This window comes from Acipenser ruthenus, chromosome 3 (genome assembly GCF_902713425.1).
Source record: "Acipenser ruthenus chromosome 3, fAciRut3.2 maternal haplotype, whole genome shotgun sequence".
NCBI lineage: Eukaryota > Metazoa > Chordata > Actinopteri > Acipenseriformes > Acipenseridae > Acipenser > Acipenser ruthenus.
This window is the reverse complement of record NC_081191.1, coordinates 14,150,680-14,172,876: the sequence shown is the minus strand read 5'-3', so window position 1 is coordinate 14,172,876 and position 22,197 is coordinate 14,150,680. Positions and strand designations below refer to the sequence as shown.

Genomic DNA, 22,197 nt, shown 5'->3' with positions numbered 1-22,197 from the left:
TCAAAACACACCAGTCTCAGAGAATCTGCTCAAAGTCTGTTCTGCAACATCCTCCAACTGTAACATCATGGCTAACGCTTACCTGCAAGGTGTTGAGATCTCCGCAACACAGTTTCTGGATATCTGGCGCCATTATGATAATGATGGTAACTATTAGCTATTTTCACGAATACTGGATTCAAATAATTCAGTTTATTAGTGTTTAACGTTGTCCTTTCATAACGTTATTCACAACTTTGTATCTTGTCAATGAGATGCTTATCTCATTGTTTTTGTGTTTTTGTTTCGAAGTTTATTTGTTTATTTTGTTAAGTTTGGTAGTCAGGTCATGCTTGTTTAAGACGTAAGTATAACAACAGTTACATCTGTGGTTTAATTTTCTGTGTTTGGGGGCTTACTAAAGCTATTGAAGTTTTAAAGAATCGAGATGTTCTGCTGAGGACGTATTTAAAATCAAGAAACTATTTCTATGACGCTATTTGATTAACCTCGCATGTAAAATGATAATAATACATACTCACAGAAATACCTAATTTGCTATTGTTGCTTGAGTTTTTCTTACCCAACTAACAATGTATGTTTTCAATATCTTAACAACGTAAAATATTTTATTTTTGTTAAGACGAGATTTTGCAATCTTAATGCATGAACAACATTATTGATACTATTTTTAAATGGGTGAATATTGGTGTGGTTGCTTGCTGCGCTACATATCGAATTTGTGTTATTGGTTGATTATTTATGTATTTGTTTATGTATTTATTTATTATATCTTTTATTTTCTTGTATTATTTCTGTTCAGGTAATGGATATATTGAAGGGAAGGAGCTGCAAAATTTTATCAAGGAGCTTCAAGAAGCTCGAAGAGAAGCTGGATTAGTAAGTACAGAAGTACCTTTTTCAACATTTTCTGAAGTTTAAAAATGTTCTCAACATAAATAGTCAGATGGAATAGTGTAATTGAATTACTGGAACCTATCATCGTATATGTTAGGTTGTAGGAATCAGATTTGTACTTCTTTACTTTTTTTATATATAATAGACTGTCGATCCGCTGCCTGGGGTTTACCTTGACTTGAGTTGTATATGCGCAGTGCATGCCGTTATTATTGTATAACGGTAGTAAGTACACTGGTTGAATTTATTGACTCACACTCGGCAGATGGCTTAATTTGCAGTTTGTGTTTTCCAATAATACAAGCATGGGGTTAATGTCAGCTAGTGGCCAATCATCAGATTTGCAGAAACACAGCAAATGTGCCGAAGCCTTAATTGCATACATTCAGTGTGGGGCAGTAAAGATTCGTATTCTGGCTGCGCGTCTTAATGAAAAAAGGTTGATAAAATGTCATAAAGAAATAAAATAAACCAGAAACACATGAAAATGAACACATTACATGTTCCTTAACGTCTGGGCTGAAGGGGGAACAAGCTAAATATTATTATTATTGTTGTTGTTGTTGTTGTTGTTGTTGTTGTTCATAATAATAATAAAACATTCTTATCGATTAGCCCGTTATAAAAGCCACGCTGTAAAAACCCATGCTTAAGAATAAAACAGTAGCTTAAACATGTTTTAAAAAAATGTAGTGTTGGAGAATGCATTTTAAACGCACAAAAACAAAACTACCAAAATGAACATAAGAACATAAGAACATAATAAAGTTTACAAAGGAGAGGAGGCCATTCAGCCCATCTTGCTTGTTTGGTTGTTAGTAGCTTATTGATCCCAGAATCTCATCAAGCAGCTTCTTGACGGATCCCAGGGTGTCAGCTTACACTTCTAAAACCAGTTGCTTTACATGTATGTTGAACATTTGGACGATCCCTATATATCAGTGTAACCTACAGTATCCTCTAATGAAGTTCACTTGGCAGAGAGTTGTATGTTTAATTGTTTTGCGCAACCTTTAATGATTTTTAAAAAATTGGAATTTCAATGAAAATAGGTGAGGTGTTAGCACCAGTGATGCTGGCCTTAGCTCAACCATTTAACTCCAAAACTTAACATTAGGCAGTCAGTTAAGTTATAGATCTGTAGCAATTATATACCAGCAATTACCAGTTTATATATATATATATATACCAGTATATTTTCATATTCGCTCAGGAAACGAATTTGGTTATATTAGTAATTTATCATGTTATGCAGATGATACATGCAAATTCAGGGGATTCAACTACAGTGCTTGAACAATAAACAAAAAATATGCAAATAATCATGCACTGATTACAATTAATGTAGACTACATCGTTGCCTGTGAAATATGTGGGTTTATGTGTCTGGTATCCTTTTCGGTACAACATGCAGTGTACTGTGAAGTGCTTTAGTAAATGTACAACAATGAAAGTAAAAATGCAGAAGAAAGTCGATATGTCAGAGTTTGAGGGATGTTATAATGGTGGCCATGTTGGCTGAAACCTCCATTATGAGAATATCTGTTGACTGGGAAATGAAAGAATTGTTGAAAATGTTCCCCATTTAACACAACTTCCATCTGAAGAAGGTCCTGTTGTCAGAACATTATCAGCTGTGGCAAGAAGCCTGCAGTACATTTAATAGAATGGGTCCAGCACCAGTTATCACAGAAGAGATTAACTCTGCACTATTAGCTGTCTGGCTGTTCAATTCAATGGGATAATTCAATGGGATTTTACACCAGCTGCTTTTCTGTAGATTCCAGATGCCAACAGGATTGTTCACGTTCAGTGGTGTAACTGGCAGGAGACATGCACCATCTTTGGCTGACTAAGAGGCCAGTGTATTCGTAGCTGCTGAAGCCTGGAGTGCAGGCTCTGATATGGTTGGGGGAGCATTCTGCTGACAGACTGAGTCCACTGATTACTGTGACTGTTACTTGTGAAGCGCATGATAAATCTTTTCTTCTGGCCACTCCTGTCTATTAATTTGAGTCAACTGTAGGTGTTACCAACTTCCCTCACGGGGTTCAAATAGCAGTAGTGTAACAGAAGAGTTTACAGACTACACAGTGTAGAATATTTTATAGATTGCAAGCACATGGAGAACCAACGACCCCACATTAATAGTTATCAAAATGTTTATATCCTGTTCTATCAATATAGATGCATGAAGACCTCCAATATGCAGTAGGTATCAAATGCCTATATGCATATATCATAGTTAAATTTGTATTTATATCAGTATAACTTTTTGACCAATTGAGATTATTCTTAGTAACACAATTCCATAGCAATATTCTCGCAGGTGTCAGAATCTAGGTCACGGTGACCTTCTTAGAATGTTTGGCCTTTGATTGCTTCTGCTAATGAGGGTTACCGATGTTATCGTGACTTTTTTTTATAGCATGGACACGTGATTGTCTGAGCTATTAAGAGCTATCTCTTGAGAATGCTTCTCCAGATCTGATGAAACTTTGCAAGCAACATTTTAAGTTAATCCCCATACTGGGATTCTGGAGAAGCACCTGGTTTTGATGGCAATGTGCATGGGCATTTGTTATGAGATGTTCATCTATGTTCTGTGTGCTGGTCATGTCATAGTTAGCAGTGTTATATATTCTTGGTGGGGGTTATGTACATTATGTTACTTACTATTTAATAGGATAGTGTACACATTTTTAATAGACAATGTTTTTTTAGTACCCCAAATATGTATAACAGAAAAAATACAACAGACTTTTTTATTGTGGGCCAGAATTATAGTCAGAACAGGATACATCAAAATGATTCCCCGAGATATTATTATATACAGTTTGAAAGTGTCAGGATCCACTATGTTCAACGACATATGAGAAACTGCATGAGGAAAAATCTTAACCAGAAGAGAGATCTATTTTAAATACAGTTGTAATGGAACTAATATGTTAAATGTCTTCTATTATTAAACAGCTTCATGTACCATCTGTGTTTTCCATTGGAGACTTCAGATTGAAAAACTAAAAAGTCATTGTATTATTCTGAAACGTCTATTAATTCTAGGATGTTTTTAATGTGTGTGGTTGTACCGGTTTAAGATTTAACTATAGCCTGAAAATGACTGTTGAGCTAATTATGGAATTTCTATTTGAACCCCTCTATTATTAAAATGTACTATAAATCACATTTTATAGACTTCGATATACCTTGCACTTCCCAAATTAGAACTTCAGCATTGGACCGTAGACGGAAATGTTCTAATACTGGTCGGTTCTCATCATGTGCTGAAAATGGAAATGGTTCCCTTTGGGGGGCTATTTGGTGCAGAGGGCTACTACACTGGTATTTCATGCCTTTTACCTTTGGAGGCCTTGGGTTCAAATCTGTCTCAGGTCACAATACAAATGGATGTGTTGGTTTGTACAGCCTAATGTAAACAAACCAGTCTTGTTTCTTTAGTTTTAACATGGAGCACTTACTTGCTAGAATAAATTAGACAGGATAAAGGTTTACTGTGACATAAAAAAACTTTTTTTGTTTTAAATACATAATTTAGGTACAAAAATTACCCATGTCACTACCTATCTTTTTGTCAAAGTATTGATATTTGTCCTAATCCATGTTTTGTCATTGCTTCCATTTGTTGTGATCTGCTAATGGTTCTGCCAGGATTTTTTTATTGAAGGAGTGTCTTGGTGAAATGACATTTAAAATGGGAATCACTCATTTTGTTCAGAAAATTATGGTTCTTCACTTGAACACTTTGCATTGAGGGAAAATAGCTATATTGGTTCCACCAACAAACTTGGGGTCAAATTCTATAAACCTCTACGTTCCCTCTAAAGCTGCATCCACACTGGACGCGAGCGACACAAGCAAATAATTTAGAAGTTACTGCAGTCAGATGGGAGTGTCCACACCAGCAGCGAGCGATGCGAGCAACGTCGCTTTGAGAACATTTTGCGTCACTAAAATATAACCTGTTTCTATTTTTTTTTTCATTGTGCGACTGGAATGAAACTGACCAATCAGAAGCAAAGTTCCACCTTTTACACACGTGACACGCGCCTCAAAACACATCACACCTCAAAACAAGTTAAACATGGACAACGAAAACTTAATTTATGAGCTGCAGCAGTAAGTGGGCGGCAAAGAAAGCTGTGGAAGATGCAAAGGCTGCCCTTCGAATTGGTGATATCATGGGGCAAGTTCAGCATGGAAGAGGGGGTCTTGGTTTCAGTTCAACTCCTCCTACATGGCACAAGGCGGCCCCAGCTCAAAGAAGGAAGCTGGTAGTCAACGAGGTGCAAAAGCAGGAGGAGAGGATGAGGTGTATAAAGGCCATTTCCCAGGCCAAACAGGGAGAATGGATGAGATGGGAGAGTGTGGAACAACGCAAGATTGGCTGGCAAGACCTATGGTCAATGGAACAGAGCAGGATCAGTTTCCTCATCAGGTCAACATATGATGTTCTCCCATCACCACAGAACCTAAACCTCTGGGTAGGAGAGGATCCCTCATGTCCTTTGTGTTCATCACCTGCAACATTAAGGCACATTTTGACAGGATGTAAGGTGGCTCTTAGCCAAGGACGGTTTACTTGGCGCCATGACCAGGTGCTGCGATGTTTGGCCTTAGCATTGGAAGACAAGCGTAACATGACCAATAAGTTGCCACCTGTTCCATCAAAACATTACACACAAAAGACAACATTCCTCCGCCCAGGAGAGCAACCACCAAGAAAAGGTGTTAAAACCAATCCTCGCCCAGGACAACTGGAAGCTGCTAGAGACTGGAATATGCTGGCAGATGTTGGTCAACGGCTTATTTTTCCACCTGAGATTGCCACCACTAACCTTCGACCAGATATTGTCTTGTGGTCTGGATCAGCACGCCTTGTTCACCTGGTAGAGTTAACAGTGCCATGGGAGGACGCTGTAGATGAGGCGTATGAGAGGAAGAAACTGCGGTATGCTCAACTAGCCACTGAAGCGGAACAGCGAGGATGGAGAGTTCGGGTTTACCCAGTGGAAGTGGGTTGTCGAGGATTTGTGGCACACTCTACAACCCGGTTTCTCAGAGACGTCGGATTCAGTGGCCAAGAGTTGCGTCGCACAGTGAAGAACTTATCTGAAGCAGCAGAGAGGAGCAGCAACTGGCTGTGGTTGAGACGGAAAGATTCTGGCTGGGGACAGGTAAGTAAGCTGGGCTGAGTTGAGTGGGGGACGGAGGGGGGTGATGCTGGGACGCCAGAATCACCGTCGAGCCCTCTTGAGGTGTCGTGGGCTAGTCGACGAAACACTGAGGATGGAAGGTGCCCACTTGAAAACCCCAGAGATGTACCCTACTTAGCTCAATCCAGACGGTTGTCATGCTGATGCGCTGGGGAGGCCGCACTTTGGTTGATCCCCGGAGCCAGCATCGCAGCCGTTGTGTGTGCTGATGCGCCAGGGAGGCAAAATAAGCTGATCCCTGGAGCCAGCATTACACTTCAGCCATTAACACCAGACAGAAGGATATCTACATCATCATATGGAAGGAAACGTAAATGGATGGAGACGCATATGGATCACATTAGTTTACTGTAAAGCTACGTCTTAGTTGGTGCTTATCTTGGCGAGAGCCGAGTTCAAATCAGCATGAAGTTTTAACATCTACTCTCGTGTAATGGAAATCATGATTGCAAATTGAACGATTACAAAGACATCCAGAAGAAAGTGAATGCCTGGGTGGCTCGCAGGTGGTGCATTTAGCAGCACCGAGATATTTTCTTTCCGATCATGCAAGTTGTATAAAATAGGTTTATTAATAAGCAAAAATAAACCGGAGCATACATGCAGTCTACATATCCAGCATTTAAATGAGGTCCTACTAGTCTATAAGTTGTAAAACAAAGCCAGCAATACGTTTGTATTCTATGTGACTCATCCCAACATCACCAAGCTCATACATACTGTAGTTTTGAAGATTATGAGCCACATTTATAAAGCATTTTCTGTCAAGGTCACTGGACTGTTTTAAAAGGAAAAAATAAATAAAAGTAAATAATAATACAAAGTAAGTGGTGACCTGCGCATAATAACACAGATTTTAATAATAATAATAATAATAATAATAATAATAATAATAATAATATTTAGCTTTTTCCCCCTTCAGCCCAGACGTTAAGGAACATGTAATGTGTTCATTTTCGTGTGTTTCTGGTTTATTTTTTTTCTTCATGACATTTTATCAACCTTTTTCAGTAAGACGCGCAGCCAGAAGACGAATCTTTACTGCCCCACACTGAATGTATGCAATTAAGGCTTCGGCCCACTGGCTGACATTAACCCCATGCATGTGTTACTGGAAAACACAAACTGTAAACTAAGCCATCTGCCGAGCGTGAAACCCTACCCTTTACAATACACATGAACAGTATATTTAAAGTGCACTATGATTCCCATTTAATAAATGCCAAACTTAGTCCCACATGAAAAAAACATCATTACAAATTTCCAAAATTATGAATAGGTTTGCAGAGATATTCATGTACTGAATAATCATTTACATTATTTTGACTGTGGCGTGGTTTTCTTTCCACTGAAGGACAGTGCTAGTGTATGTTAATATTAATGCCTAACTGACCAACCGCAGGTCTACTTACACAAACTTGTACTAATGTGATTAATAATATTAGTAGGATTGTACAGCCACTACTGTGTTTAAAAAACTTTTTTTATTGTTCTTTCACCTGGGACTACTGGCAGTAATATTGCACCGATTCTGACATTAAAACTCAATATATCATAGTGAGACGAATCCTTCTTTTTAAAACAATAATTGTGTTTATTTTTTTTACTAAATTGTTCCTCTTTCGAATCCACTCTGTTTCTATTTCCAAAATATATTTCAACACATTTTAAAGGCAACGAAAGCAAACAACGAAAAAAAAAAAAAACTCAGCTGTGATCTTTAGAAGCTGTGTGTTTCTGGCTTGCCGTCGGTGAAAATGTTCTTTTGGGACCAGAGGGTATGTTTGAAGCCATGACTGCTTCACCTCCGTGTGACTATCACGCTCATATTTTAGTTGTGTGTACATGGTTGGTATTCCTTGGGCTACATCTTTCGGAACATGATTCTGATAATTTGTCTGTACAATTTTTAAAAAAAAATATGTCAAGAATTTTTCTGTTTAGATGTTGTGTTTTTTAAAAAATATATTTTTTACAAGCAGCGCCGTCTGCTGACTGTTTCTAATTAGAACCTCTGTCCTCCTGCCAAACACAGCGTTTGTGGCATACATTTTACATGACCAAGCTAAAGGGCTTTGATTGAGCGAAATGAAATCAAACTAAGCAGTCTGTATTGATTCATCTACCAGCACATGTTGAAAGTAATCATGCTGGCAGTCTTACCCAAGTACATTTTTCAAAGCCTTTGCCACCGTGGTAAACTTGGTGAAAAATAGTTGCGGCACAAGGGAAAATGTTACCTAATTAACTTACCTAATTACCTAATTGTCTTTCTTCCTATCAATATTTCCCCATGATGAGTGGCATGGGTTAGTGCTGTAGATGCAATTTTAAGGTGACTCTTTGAGGACATGGACACAAACAGCACAGAGATTACCAACAGTTTCTTAAATTCTTAACAACTCCACATCAAAATGCATCTTAAAACAACACCACACTGTAATTATCTTACTTTATTTATTAGAAGAAAAAAAAATGTTCTGACTTTAGATTTAATGTCATTGTTTCAAGTAAGAACCTTGGGTTTGTCGGATTTGGTTCAGAAGGCATAGGGGATTTAAAATAGATGACAGGTATAGAATAGACTTATAAAATGAATACAATGTCTATGACCGTCTGTCTGTTTAACTTTATAAATTTGTAGTTGCTACATGAATTTACAATTTTCCCCTAACCAAATCATTTTGAGCACAGCAATTTCCTTAAAGTCTGTCTACTTGGCAAAAAATACAAGGATCATGTTTATGCCCTCTATTATAATTCTGTTTTTCAAAAGCAATATTGAATACATGTTGATAAACGAATACACCATTGAAAAGCTTCAGACGGCTTTTCAAGACCATTCATTTTAAATTATTTAAGAAGTAATACTGTTCTTTTTAATAACTGTTACCAGGAATTAACAGAGGCAATGAAGGCTTTTGTGGAGACGTATGGACAGAATACAGATGCCAAGATAGGTATGGTTGAGGTAAGAAACTGAATTCAAATATTACTTTAACGTATTGCTGGCCACTTTTAGTAAGTAGCTTCAAATGTCTTTTTCATTGTTTTTTTTTTGTTATATTTCACCACCTGATACATGGTGATTGCAGTCATTCTCAATGGTTCTGGGTTCTGTTGCCCTACACAATTCAGTTATCATTTTCTCTAAATATGCCTTTACATGGCTTGGAGCTTGCTTTGAACTTGTCTATAGAATCCTAAGTCTCAGGACTCAACATCCTTTCACATTCCAATCAAATCATGTGACAATATGACCTTTTAACTCTTCCAACCAAAGGTCATAGTACTACATTTTCTTAATTGACAGAAGGCGGCTCAAAACCTGGTAAAGTTAGATTTAGGGAAAAATATTTGGAGCAACAGGTCCCAAAACCACTCATATTGATTCAAACACCATAACATACGAAGAGAATTCTAAATAACTACAAATAAAAATAAAAAACAATTCAAATTTGAACCTACTTACTCTTTTTTTTATAATAGCCTATTTGAGAGGAATGCTGTAGGCTTCTTAACATACATTCTGAGCTACCTGACACAGTCAAACATTATGTAACAAATAGATACCCAAAACCTTCCAAGCATATATCACATTTCATTTCATCAAGTGAATTTTGCTTTTCATGTTTTTATTGTTTACTGTACGATATCTGATTCATAACCAAAGAGAACTCACACCATTTTGAGCATTATACCAAACAAATGTCTTCTAACATAGGGGTTAAGATGTAGTGCAGGTGAATCGACATGTATCATGGAAAACAAAGCATGAGAATAAAGCTGTTCAAGAACAGAATTGACAGGTCCTGCTCACCCTGCTATGGACAGACTTGAGTTATTATAGCTGTATCTTATTTGTGGGGAGCAGTCTTCATACTTAACCTGAATGGCTATATTAACATTACTGCACCCGTTGCTCTAGTTGCTGTTTATAAATGTTGCCAGTGTAGCTACATTTCCAGCCACATCATTTTTACAACAGTGTTGCTAGTTTGGGATTTGTGGAGTACTTGGACTAAGGCCAGAAATAAAGGCTTTATTTCATTCTGTAGTGCACTCCTATCTTTTTAAAGGAGAACAAACACTTTTAATTGAATAACCCCATCCTGGGTTCCAGGGCAGAAATCTGTTAGCACTGTCCAAACGTCCTAATTTGCACTATAAACGTCATAATTTGCACAATAAATGATATAGAAAGAGCTGAGAAAATGAGAAATACAAATAAGGAATATAGACCTGGATCGAAGCTTTCTAACACTGTATGACATTTTTGTGTTTTTCACATAGCATGCAGTCTGTTAAGTTAAAGTTTGAACTTTATCCAAATGCGATATAGAAAGTGATATACAATAAACTTCTTGCTGGAAAATAATAATAATAATAATAATAATAATAATAATAATAATAATAATAATAATATGTTGTTGTGTGAATCATGGCTGAAAAGCAAATCCATGCAAAATAAATGTAACTTTTATTTCACCTTTTTTTTTACAAAAAATAATCATACTTGGCAAAAGTACCCAAAAGAAATGAAAAGAATATTGTGAATGCATTTTTTTATAATTCTGTTGGTGACAAAATCAATTTTCAATGCCTGTTGAAATTGAGAAAGTATACCTTGTGTCAGTATATATGCACTATCAACCTTTCACTTGTTGATAATTGTATATATTGTTCATACTGTGTGCATTATGTAACAAGTTTGAAACAAAAGTATTTTAAATAGATTATATACTGTACAGATGCCCAAATGTAGAATGAAAAGGTTGATTAAGTGTCACAAAAGCAAGCTGTTTGAAGTGTCCTTGGTATTGGCTCAATAATCTATGTAGCTTGAAACTCATTGTTCTCGTAAGAGATGTTCAGCTGTGTAAGAGATGAAACTGTGTGTAATCATGCGGTTGGCGCTGCTATAGAGTTTGTATTGTCACTATGTTTTATTTCCGTTCTTGTTGTACAATCATTTACTGCAGCTCAAACAATGCTGTAAATAAGTAAAGGGTGCATTAGTCTACATTTTAATATTCATACAATAAACAACAATTGAGCCTTATTTTGTAAGTACCATGACATTTTTAAATACTTATCTAAATTAGTTTGGTACACTGCTTTTTTTCTCTATTTTGAGCAGCCGGTTGAAAGCCTAAATCACCATCATTTTTAGGTTATTTAAATGATCACAAGAAACATTTCCCCTGTTTAAATCTTTAGCAGCTTACTGTGCTCTCTATTATGGAGAACAATATTGAGACAAAAATGAGAGACAGGACATCATGGGAGAGTGTATTTACATTGGGCTAAAGTAATTTAAGGCATGTCCTCTGTGTAACTGATTGATTAGACAGATTGGTCACCATTTCTGAAAGGTGTATGCATGAATGGTTTTTAAAGTGCAATCGAAATCAAAATGTTATTTAAGTTAATTGTAAGGCATATGGGGATATAGTAGAGATATAAAACAAGGATGTTTTATTTTCATTTTTTTCTGTACAGCTTGTACAGATCTTACCCACAGATGAGAACTTCTTGTTGTTCTTTCGGCAACAGCTAAAGTCGTGTGCAGAATTCATGCAGGTATGTGAAAAACAACACTGGACCTTACACTGTTACACCGGTAGGGTGTTAAGTAGGGAAGAGTCAAACAACGGTCAGTCCCAAAATTATAAATTGTGTCTCAAACTTTTAGGGAAAATGTAGCTGGACGATATCCTTTTATAGTTTTACCATCAAAAAGAAGAAGAAAAAGCACCTGCCTTTCAGCAAAATCTGCGGAATAGTTTGAAACTTTTTTCTTGTGACGCATCAGCAGTTCATGCAATCTTGAATATGAAAGCAGTGATCTGCTGTTTTACACATTGTAACCTAAATGACTTACAGCAGGGAGACTCTACTTTTATATACAGTCAGGAATGCAATTTATATACAGTCAGGGATGCAATTTGTATAAAAATGAGTCATTCGAAGCACAGTTAATTTACATGCAAGTGTTACACATTGCAGGTCTTTCTATGTTGTTGTCCAATCACTGGACTTCTGATACTTTCTGGATTTTTTTTTAAATGAATAATGGTAATAAAATAGCCGGCGGGTTCTGTAGCTCAGTAAGACTATAGTTCAGAAATTGATAGGATCTTCTGAGGTTCACACATTTTATACTTAGGGCTTCTGTTTTTCTGTTTTTATTAATTTCATTTTTCGGTGCTTATTTTTAGCTGCATGGTGAGTCCGCAGTGTGAAAAAAAGCGGTCGGCTGACGGCACACACTTCGGAGGACAGCGTGTGTTCGTCTTCGCCCTCCTGAGTCAGTGCAGGGGTGGTAGCGGTGAGCTGAGCCTAAAATATAATTGGCCATTCCAAATTGGGAGAAAATAATAAAAATAATTGGCAACGACTAAATAAAAAAAAAAAATAAAAAAAAGTACATGCTGTGTCCCTATGATGATGGAGTCTGAAGAACAGCTGAGATGTATTCAGCAAATTAACAGATACATGCAGTAATTCCCAATGTGTCCTCTCCTGCAGGCCTGGCGAAGATATGATGCTGATCATAGTGGCTACATCGAGGCAGATGAACTGAAGGTGATTATCTATTAAGAGATTGGACATTATGGGAAGATTGCTAGTACAATTAACAACTAGTGGTGGGAATACATTTTATAAAATGGCTTGCAAAATGTCCTCCATCCTGAGTCGGTGCTGATATTCCAATGAAGTATGGTTAAAGAAATACAACAACCAATGGCTCAGATCTCATTTTATTCCAGCCATGCCAATCACAGTTTCAAAATAACAATGACACACACAGTATTAACTCATCATGAGCGTCAAAAGACTGTATTCAGAAACTGACACCTGTCACACCAGAGTATTAACTCATCATGAGCATCAAAAGACTGTATTCAGAAACTGACACCTGACACACAGAGTATTAACTCATTATGAGCATCAAAAGACTGTATTCAGAAACTGACACCTGACACACACAGTATTAACTCATCATGAATGTCAAAAGACTGTATTCAGAAACTGATATTAAACATCAAAGGTGTTTTTTCATTTTATTTAAAGTTTTACAATAAAGTGTTTGTTACGCATAAATAAAATACATTTAATTTTTTTTAAAAGTTTGCAATATAAACCCTGTGTGGGAATCGAACCCAAGACATGCTTCTAATGCTGCTTGCAATGCAGACGCCCTAGCTTTCATGCCACAAAGTTTGCAAACTATCATAATAAGCTTAATCCTTTCATTTAGTATATTGTAACGTTTTCATGTTTAGGAAGTAGTACTCAGGAAGACGGTGCTGAATTCTCAAAATGTTCGTTTTATTTGAAACTACAGAGAATTCCTTTCAGGGGCCGGAATTCACGGCACCAAATTAATAACTGTACATTTTAGTCTTGGCACTTTCACTGCATATTCTCTCCAGTCACAGCTCACAAACTCGCTCAGTCACACCCACAGTTTCTCATTCAAGTTCAACGCTGGACTGTCTCCAGTCCCCAGGCTCATGCACCCCCTTATTATTATATAACCTTCCGTTGTTTTCCTGCCACTGTCCGGCTCATCAACCAGTCACATCTATGCTCTGCAACCCCTGAAAACAGCAACGCACATTCTCCCCACTCATTCACTCACTCCCCCTTCCCATGCTAAGTAATGGCGTGACCCATTCCCCTTACAATACATGTAACATAAAAGAGAGACGAGACAAACTGAACAGACAACAAGTCCTGCAACAAAGCAATTGTCCGGGTTGTTACAATATATTTTTTTATTTGAAAGTTAAAATATATGAAAGCATGACAACCTTTATGTACAAAAATCTTTACTAGCATGACAACCTTTATGTACAAAAATCTTTACTAATATACAATTGAACAAGAACTATTGAGTATTTATTTTCGTTTCATACATTATTAAATGGCGGTGTTTATATCTGATAGTGAAAAATAAATAAATAAATAAATAAATATCAAGATAGATAAAGAAAGAAATACATGTCTGTGTATTGAGTTGTGTATTAATTTATTTCAATGTTTATTGTTCAATGTATATGGTTTTTATTCCCCTTAGGAGTATGTCCTTACTTAAAGCACTCACCCCAAACGGGGCTCGTGATTTACTGGGACATCCTCCTGCGGTGAATCAAAACCATATACAACGAACGACCATTCAGTGACCTCTATAGATACATATACAGTGCCTATAGTAAGTATTTACCCCCCTTGGACGTTTTCACAGTTCGTTGTGTTACAACCTGAAATCTTGATGTATTTAAATGGGATTGTTTTTCCTTTGATTTACACAACCTACTCAACACTTTGAAGAGGCAAGAGATTTTTTATTGTGAAACAACAGTTAATGAAAAATAAAAAAAACTGAAATGTCCTGGTTAGATAAGTATTCACCTCCCTGAGTCAATACTTGGTAGAACCACCTTTGGCAGCAATTACAGCTGTGAGTCTTTTGGGGTAGGTCTCTACCAGGTTTGCACATCTGGATCGTGCAATATTCGCCCATTCTTCTTGACAAAATTGTTCAAGCTCTGTCAAGTTGGATGGGGATCGTTGGTGGACAGCAATCTTCAAGTCTTGCAACAGATTCTCAATCTCCCACATGCCTTTTTGCAAATTCCAAGCTGGATTTTACATGGGCTTTCTTCAGAAATGACTTCCTTCTTGTCACTCTTCCATACAGGCCAGATTTGTGGAGTACCTGAGCTATTGTTGACACATGGACAGTTTCTTCCATCTCAGCCATGGAACACTGTAGGTCTTTTAGAGTTGTCATTGGCCTCTTGCTGGCTTCTCTGACCAATTGAAATCTTTCTATACCCCTCCCCTGATCTGTGCCTTTCTACAACTTTATCCCAGAGTTGTTTTGAAAGCTCCTTGGTCTTCATGGTAGTATCTTTGCTTTGAATGCACTACCCAACTGTGGGACCTTACAGAGACAGGTGTATTTAATCTGAAGTCATGTGAACCACTTTTATTGCACACAGATGGACTCCATTTAACTTATTGTGTGAATTCTGAAGGCAATTGGTTGCACCTGAGCTTATTTAGGAGTGTCATAGCAAAGGGGGTGAATACTTATCTAATGAAGACTTTTCAGGTTTTTATTTTTAAATGATTTGTTCCCCCCCCCCCCCCCCCATTTTTTCACACATTGAAAGTGTTGAGTAGGTTGTGAAAATCAAAGGGAAAAAATCCCATTTAAAAGCATCAAGATTTCAGGTTGTAACACAACAAACTGTGAAAACGTCCGGGAAGGGTCAATACTTATTGTAGGCACTGTATATATACTGTATATATATTGTTTCCAAAACAGAGTTTTCTGAGAGATCTACTACAGAAGGCCAAAAAATCATATGATGACAAGAAATTAGAAGAGTATACAGAAACAACGGTAAGTCTGTCTTGGATTTAGATTCCTATTTTCAGTCAGCACTCATTTTTAGAGGAAGCATGAACTTCCTTCCATAGTGGCTTACATAGGCTCCCTATGAGTTTTCAATCTTGGCTGGGGACCCATAGGGAATGCTGCATAGCCTTTAGTATCCTGAAAGCACCTGGGGTTGGTTCATCTCACTCCACCACAGCACCCCCTACTGATCAGGAGGAACTCTGCCTCATTAAGTATGAACTGAATGTTACACAAGTTTATCCTTTAAATAGTACCATTTAAATAATTAGCATGCTGTGGTTCATGTGAAATGGCCTTTACACCCCTGTGAAACAGAGAACTGACCCCCATATAATATTGTATTTCATAAGCCTCCTTGCCCAAATAGCCCATATTTAATATTTATGAATATGTATCGTATTTTATGTTCATTTTATACTGAAAGGTTTCTCTGTTTCAGCTGAAAATGTTTGATTCCAACAATGATGGGAAGCTTTGCTTGGCAGAAATGGCAAGGTTTGTTGTTCAAAAATGTTATTGGATAAAGGCGTCTGCCAAATAAATAAATAATAATAACATTTTTTTCTTTCTTTCTTTTAGTATAGTTTTACATACAAGTTAAATGGTTGATATAATTAACTAAAACAAAATGTCCTTCTGACAGATTACTACCTGACCAGGAAAACTTTTTACTCAAATTTCAGGTAAGTGCAAAATTAAATAATAATACTAAAACAGATACCTTTTGGTCATTTTTTTTTTATTCTCTGTCCTCCGATGAGTGTCAGTCAAATTAAAGCTCTTATCTTTTTCTTCATAGAATGTGAAAATGCCAGCCAAAGAGTTCAATACAATTTTTGAATTATATGACCAGGTAAGCCTTTAATTTTAATTGAACCAGACATTCAGTATATTAGTTGGACCACCCTGACCCCAGTTTTGCAATGATGGTGACATAGTGGATCTGCCATATGGACAACATGTCAAAACGTTAGTTAATATAGACATTCATTATACAATCATAACATTTAAAGACATTCGTGTTAAAAAGTTTGTCTAATTATTAGAGAATTTTTTGGTGTACTTTTTCACAAGTTCTGTCTTGGGTTTGACAAATGGAGACAATGTGACGTGAACCACACACCGAAATGGAAATACAAATATGGGCAATTGATACAAAAAGTTATTCCACATGCTGTGGCTATACTGAACTACTGGCTGTGACTTGATTGATTCTGATGAACCTGTGCATGGACATCCTTCTCCACCTGCTGTGGATCTAGGGAAAGGGGACCAGTTTTCCATGATACTGACACCTGTCATGTCTTCTTTATATTCTTGGCAGAGGATGTGTTACTTGCCTGCCTTGTGTCTGTGAAGTAAGGTTGTGGCAGATAGTACAGTATGTGATTTGGACCTCTTTGTTTTATGGAAATAAGCATAGCTAAGATAATTAATTCATTCAGGAGATATACATTCCATTACCTGCTGAGAATATCTAGAAAATAAATATTTAATATAAAAGTGTGGTAAAAAAAATATCAAGAACGAATAACACAGAATAAAATATGTTTTCTTCCGTCAAGGTGCTTGTTAACAAAAAGCACAACTGAATTGAACATTGGATGACCTTTATTAAATATGTGTCTCTTTGTCATACAACACCAGTCAGGTACTTGGCCTCAACGCTGTCTAATCTATTGCCTCGTCCCTGAATGGGATGGATTCTGTGGCACAGATGACAGTCTCGTTGATGCATATTGATTAGCAAGTTCAGGTTGCACACAAAGTCAGACAGTTGGGGCCATGTTGATAAGCAAATACTCAAAAAGGTCATTGACAGAGGAAATTTCATTTGCTCACATTTATGAAGCTGTTTGATGTGTATAACCCTGCAACCAACAGTAGGGTGACATCTCACAGCTTTTAATATGTTCTATAATTATATCCCCACACACACTTTTAATAGTGACGTTTTATGAAACATACATGTTTACTTTTGAGGAACAGTTTATACTTTAAAAAATAAAATAAATAAAAAACACTCATTTAGTGTCAAATCACCCAAACAACAATTCCATAAAAACAAAGTGTACGTTTCTTTAAAGATCTGATAACATTCAGTGTCAAAAATATGCAAAAATGTAGAGTAGAAAATCAGACAGGGGGCAAATACTTTTTCACGGCACTGTGTGTATATATATATATATATATATATATATATATATATATATATATATATATATAGCTTGTATCTCATTTTGTAACACAGAATTTTCCAATAATTAAATATTTAATAAGCAAATCTCATTCTGTTACATTTGCGTGTACAGAATTGTGTTTTGTTTTTTTGCTGAACGCAATCAACAATCTTTGCATTTCAATGTTTTCAGGATGGTAATGGATACATGGATGAGAATGAACTGGATGCCTTACTTAAAGACCTTTGTGAAAAGAACCAAAAGGTAACTGTTTTTCTTCATCATATTTGTAACATCACACTAATTCACATAAGCTTGTGGCCATTATGTTTAAGTTTGACCCATTTGGGAAACTGCATTACACTATGCAATACGTGGTGGTTTTAATACAACATAATTTTCTAATTCATTAGTATAAATCTTATACTTTTTCATGGGAATGCATTAATTCTGTTGTTAAAAGTGTTGGCAAAAACCTCTTTAACATTTATTTTTGCTGCTGCATCCAGTGTTCAACCTGTTTTGGAAACATATTTTTTTAACACAGACGTGATTGTTTCATCCACACTTCCTGTAGGTTATTTTAACTTAGAAATCTCTTCCAAAGCAGTTCCACTGCCTGCCACTGGCTCTGTCTTTATAGAGCATCTCAAGTTTGGGTTGCTGTCGGCTTGTCTGTAAATTAAATCCTCTCTTTCACAATGGTGTCTGTTTTAACAATAGCCACTACTTTTAGGGATTTGGATTGTTTGACACAGTAAACAGTAATATGACAAAGGCAGAAACAGGTTGGGACTAAGCATTCTAAACAATAATGTTTTTTTTTAAAAGTAAGAAGTAACATTGTTGTTCAGTGTACTTAATATGTACATTGGTACATATTAAGTACCAATCATTTTAATTGCAGTGTACAGCTATGGCCGGAAGCTTTGCATCACCCTATAGAATTAACATATTCTGCTTCATAAAGTCAAATGAAACCTGCTGAATAATGTTACGTTAACATATTGAATTACATACCGCTTTGTAGTTTCCCATATACTAAACGACAAAAACTGACAAAAATAGAAAAATGTGACATTTCCAAATCATACATGAAATACTATACTACTGTTATGGCTTCCGATAGACGTTTGCGATATCATTTTGTAGTTTATTTAATTACATAATGTTAAATAAATTATCTAAATTGTGTGTGTGTGTGTGTGTGTGTGTGTATACAGTGCCATGAAAAAGTATTTGCCCTGTCTGATTTTCTGCAATTTTGCATATTTTTTACACTGAATGTTATCAGATCTTCAACCAAAACCTAATATTATATAAAAGGGACCCTGAGTGAACAAATAACACAAAAAATTGATACCTATTTCATTTATTTATTAAAGAAAGTTATGCAACACCCAATGCCCCAGTGTGAAAAAGTAATCACCCCCTTAGACTCAATAACTGGTTACGCCACCTTTAGCAGCAATAACTGCAACCAAACGCTTCCTGTAGTTATTGATTAGTCTCTCACAGCGCCGTGGAGGAATTTTGGCCCACTCCTCCATGCAGAACTGCTTCAACTCAGTGACATTTGTGGGTTTTCAAGCATGAACTGCTCGTTTCAGGTCCTGCCACAACATCTCAATGGGGTTTAGGTCTGGACTAGGCCATTCCAAAACTTTAAATTTCTTGTTCTTCAACCATTCTGATGTAGACTTGCTTGTGTGTTTCGGATCATTGTCTTGCTGCATGACCCAGCTGCGCTTCAGCTTCAGCTCACGGACAGATGGCCTGACATTCTCCTGTAGAATTCTCTGATACAGAGCATAATTCATGGCTCCTTCAGTGATGGAAAGGTGTCCAGGTCCTGATGCAGCAAAGCATCTCCAAACCATGACACTGCCACCACCATGCTTGACCGTTGGTATGAGGTTCTTACTGTGGAATGCAGTGTTTGGTTTTCGCCAGACATAACGGGGCCCATGTCGGCCAAAAAGTTCCACTTTTGACTCATCTGTCCATAGAACATTGTTCCAGAACTCTTGAGGATCATCTAGGTGCTTTTTGGCAAACATATATATATATATATATATATATATATATATATATATATATATATATATATATATATATATATATATATATATATATATATAATATTTGAATTATGTCTCAACCCTAAAATTCTGGGTGATGAAAACGTTTGGCCATAGCTGCATTTATACTTACTAGAGGGTAAAACAGGCACAGGTAAGAGACTAGAATTTGACACTTTGATGTCTCAATAAGGTGGCTCTCAGGTTTTTAACATAGCTCATTTAATGTTGGAAATTGAAAGTTTATGCAACATTCCCAAGAAAAGAGACACATGCATGTTTAACTGACTGAAAGAATGATTTGTAACTTTCTTGTTACTAACAGGTATTAGACATCAACAACATTGCAACGTACAAGAACGCCATCATGGCTTTATCTGATGGAGGGAAGCTCTACAGAACGGAGCTGGCGCTTGTCCTTTGCGCTGATGAAAACTGAGAAACAATCTTCTGAAATCTCCGCTCACTAGTGATCTGTGTAAAGATAGCTGTGTAAGGGTGTAGGGTGTGTTATTTATTTATTTATTTATTTATTTATTGCTGGTCTGTAAGTTTAACTGACAGCGTATAGATACATCACTGGGATCTGTGGCATATACTTTTCAATCTGTTGTTTCTATACTGTTTGTAATGTACAGCTTTTGTAATTATGAGATGAATACAATAATAAAGGATATATGCCTTCACTATATTCTGTGATACAGTTACATTTTTTTGTTTCTCTATTGCTTTAAGATGGGGTATTGGAAAAGCTATGTGTATTGCTGAATACTATATCATCGGTAATATCTGCTGTATTTAGAAGTTGTATCTTATTGACACCAGTAACAATTTTCTGCCTGAGAATCTTTTAGCCAAAGCAATAATATCTTAAAAATAAAATGTAATTAACAGGGGCATCTGTGGCAAATATATATATATATATATATATATATATATATAAGTAGCGGAAGGTTATGTAAACTGACAATATTATGTATTTTGTAATGCACAGCCTTGCCAAAGGTTAGGCCTAATCAGTAATTATTAATTAGTCACACATTCTCATAAATATCTGAAGAATTGGCTATGACATGTCACCTATGAATAGCCCAACTTCCAAAGTATTGTCAAACCATTTGCACTGTACCGAGTGACTAGCTGCACTATGTTTTACACCAGACTCACTGTGTAACCTGGAATTAAATATTGCTCAACATAACATTACAAAGTCTGTTGTGTTTTGTGGTGTGTCTTTACTATTTTCTTTTTTTTTTTTAAGCATTGATTGCTTGAACCTTGATTCTTGTACCAGTGTGGAGTGTGGTTTATTTATCGAACAGAGATTTAAAAAGTGAAGCTTCAAAGGACTTCTGAGGTGTATATTTACTTGTTCGGTCTGAGTGTTCTACACCCACATATTTCTTTATCTGCTGCATCTGTAGCTCATTCATTAGCAGTTCCACTTCCAACATCATAATGGAATTATTGAATTAGGTAATATACTAAGAACTTGGTATGACTACAGAAAACAAAACACTTACACTATTATTGAATTAAACATTACTAACCATTTGTACAGGACACAAAGCCAGCTGTAAATGTTTTAAACAGTAATCACAGAACTATGGTATGGTTTTGTTTTCTACAGCTGATATCAATGTGCATTTCATAGCAACAGCATGGTTCAGATGATACAGAAGTTCAATTTGGTTTATTGTGCTTCGGATTAGCGTAAATCTGTAATAATCCTTATTCTGTATCATGGATATGCCTGTTCATGTGCATTGACCCCCACAGGATTTTACTGTGGGATCACCTTATCATTCTCCAACACTAATAAACAATTACTTAAAGAATGTCGGACCTGTTTATGATTTCTGCTTTTGAGCCAGGGTTTGTGTGAATGAGTTCTAACAACACCCCTAGACACACAAGTAACAGAATGTAACAGGCTTATTAACAGATACAGAACGACACGATTTTTAATGGAAAAAATAAACTGTTGTTTCAGTAAAATGCAAAGAAAGAAATTAGGCACACTATTGCAAACTTCATTTAAGATTTTGAGTTGCTTGTTACTATTTATGTTAATGTTTTATTTTTCGTTCCAAAAAGTAGTGAAAATGTCTCTGTAGAGAATACCTTGATAAATCTGGCTCAATGTTCAATCAAGCTTGTGTAGAACTTCAGGACAATGACCCTTGATAACCAAAAGAACCCAAGCCAAAAGCAGTATAATGGGGAGCTCTGCCAAAGAGCATGATTATATAACCTGACTAATAGTATTGCAGCTTTTTCTGGGGGACACAAGTACTAAAACTACAATTATGGGTTACAAAACAGCAAGAAGAAATATACACCGACCCTGCATTTCACTGGTCCAG

At 36.3% G+C, this 22,197-nt stretch overlaps 1 protein-coding gene across 1 annotated transcript; it reads left to right on the top strand.

The window, feature by feature from the left end:
• LOC117394991 (calbindin-like) lies at window positions 1–20,520 on the top strand. The gene is made up of 11 exons (XM_033993798.3): window positions 1–146; window positions 803–879; window positions 9,028–9,102; window positions 11,634–11,714; window positions 12,663–12,719; window positions 15,475–15,552; window positions 16,010–16,065; window positions 16,214–16,253; window positions 16,370–16,423; window positions 17,943–18,014; window positions 20,157–20,520. Exons 1-11 carry the CDS (start codon window positions 68–70, stop codon window positions 20,268–20,270), a joined length of 783 nt encoding a protein of 260 aa, XP_033849689.1. The 5' UTR covers window positions 1–67; the 3' UTR covers window positions 20,271–20,520.
• Window positions 20,521–22,197: the final 1,677 nt, after the last annotated feature.

Coding starts and splice junctions, on each gene's coding strand:
- LOC117394991 (XM_033993798.3), top strand. CDS start 68: ATGGCTAACGCTTACCTGCAAGGTGTTGAGATCTCCGCAACACAGTTT. Junction 11,715..12,662: donor CGTGTGCAGAATTCATGCAG/GTATGTGAAAAA, acceptor CCTCTCCTGCAG/GCCTGGCGAAGATATGATGC. Junction 16,424..17,942: donor TTTTTGAATTATATGACCAG/GTAAGCCTTTAA, acceptor CAATGTTTTCAG/GATGGTAATGGATACATGGA.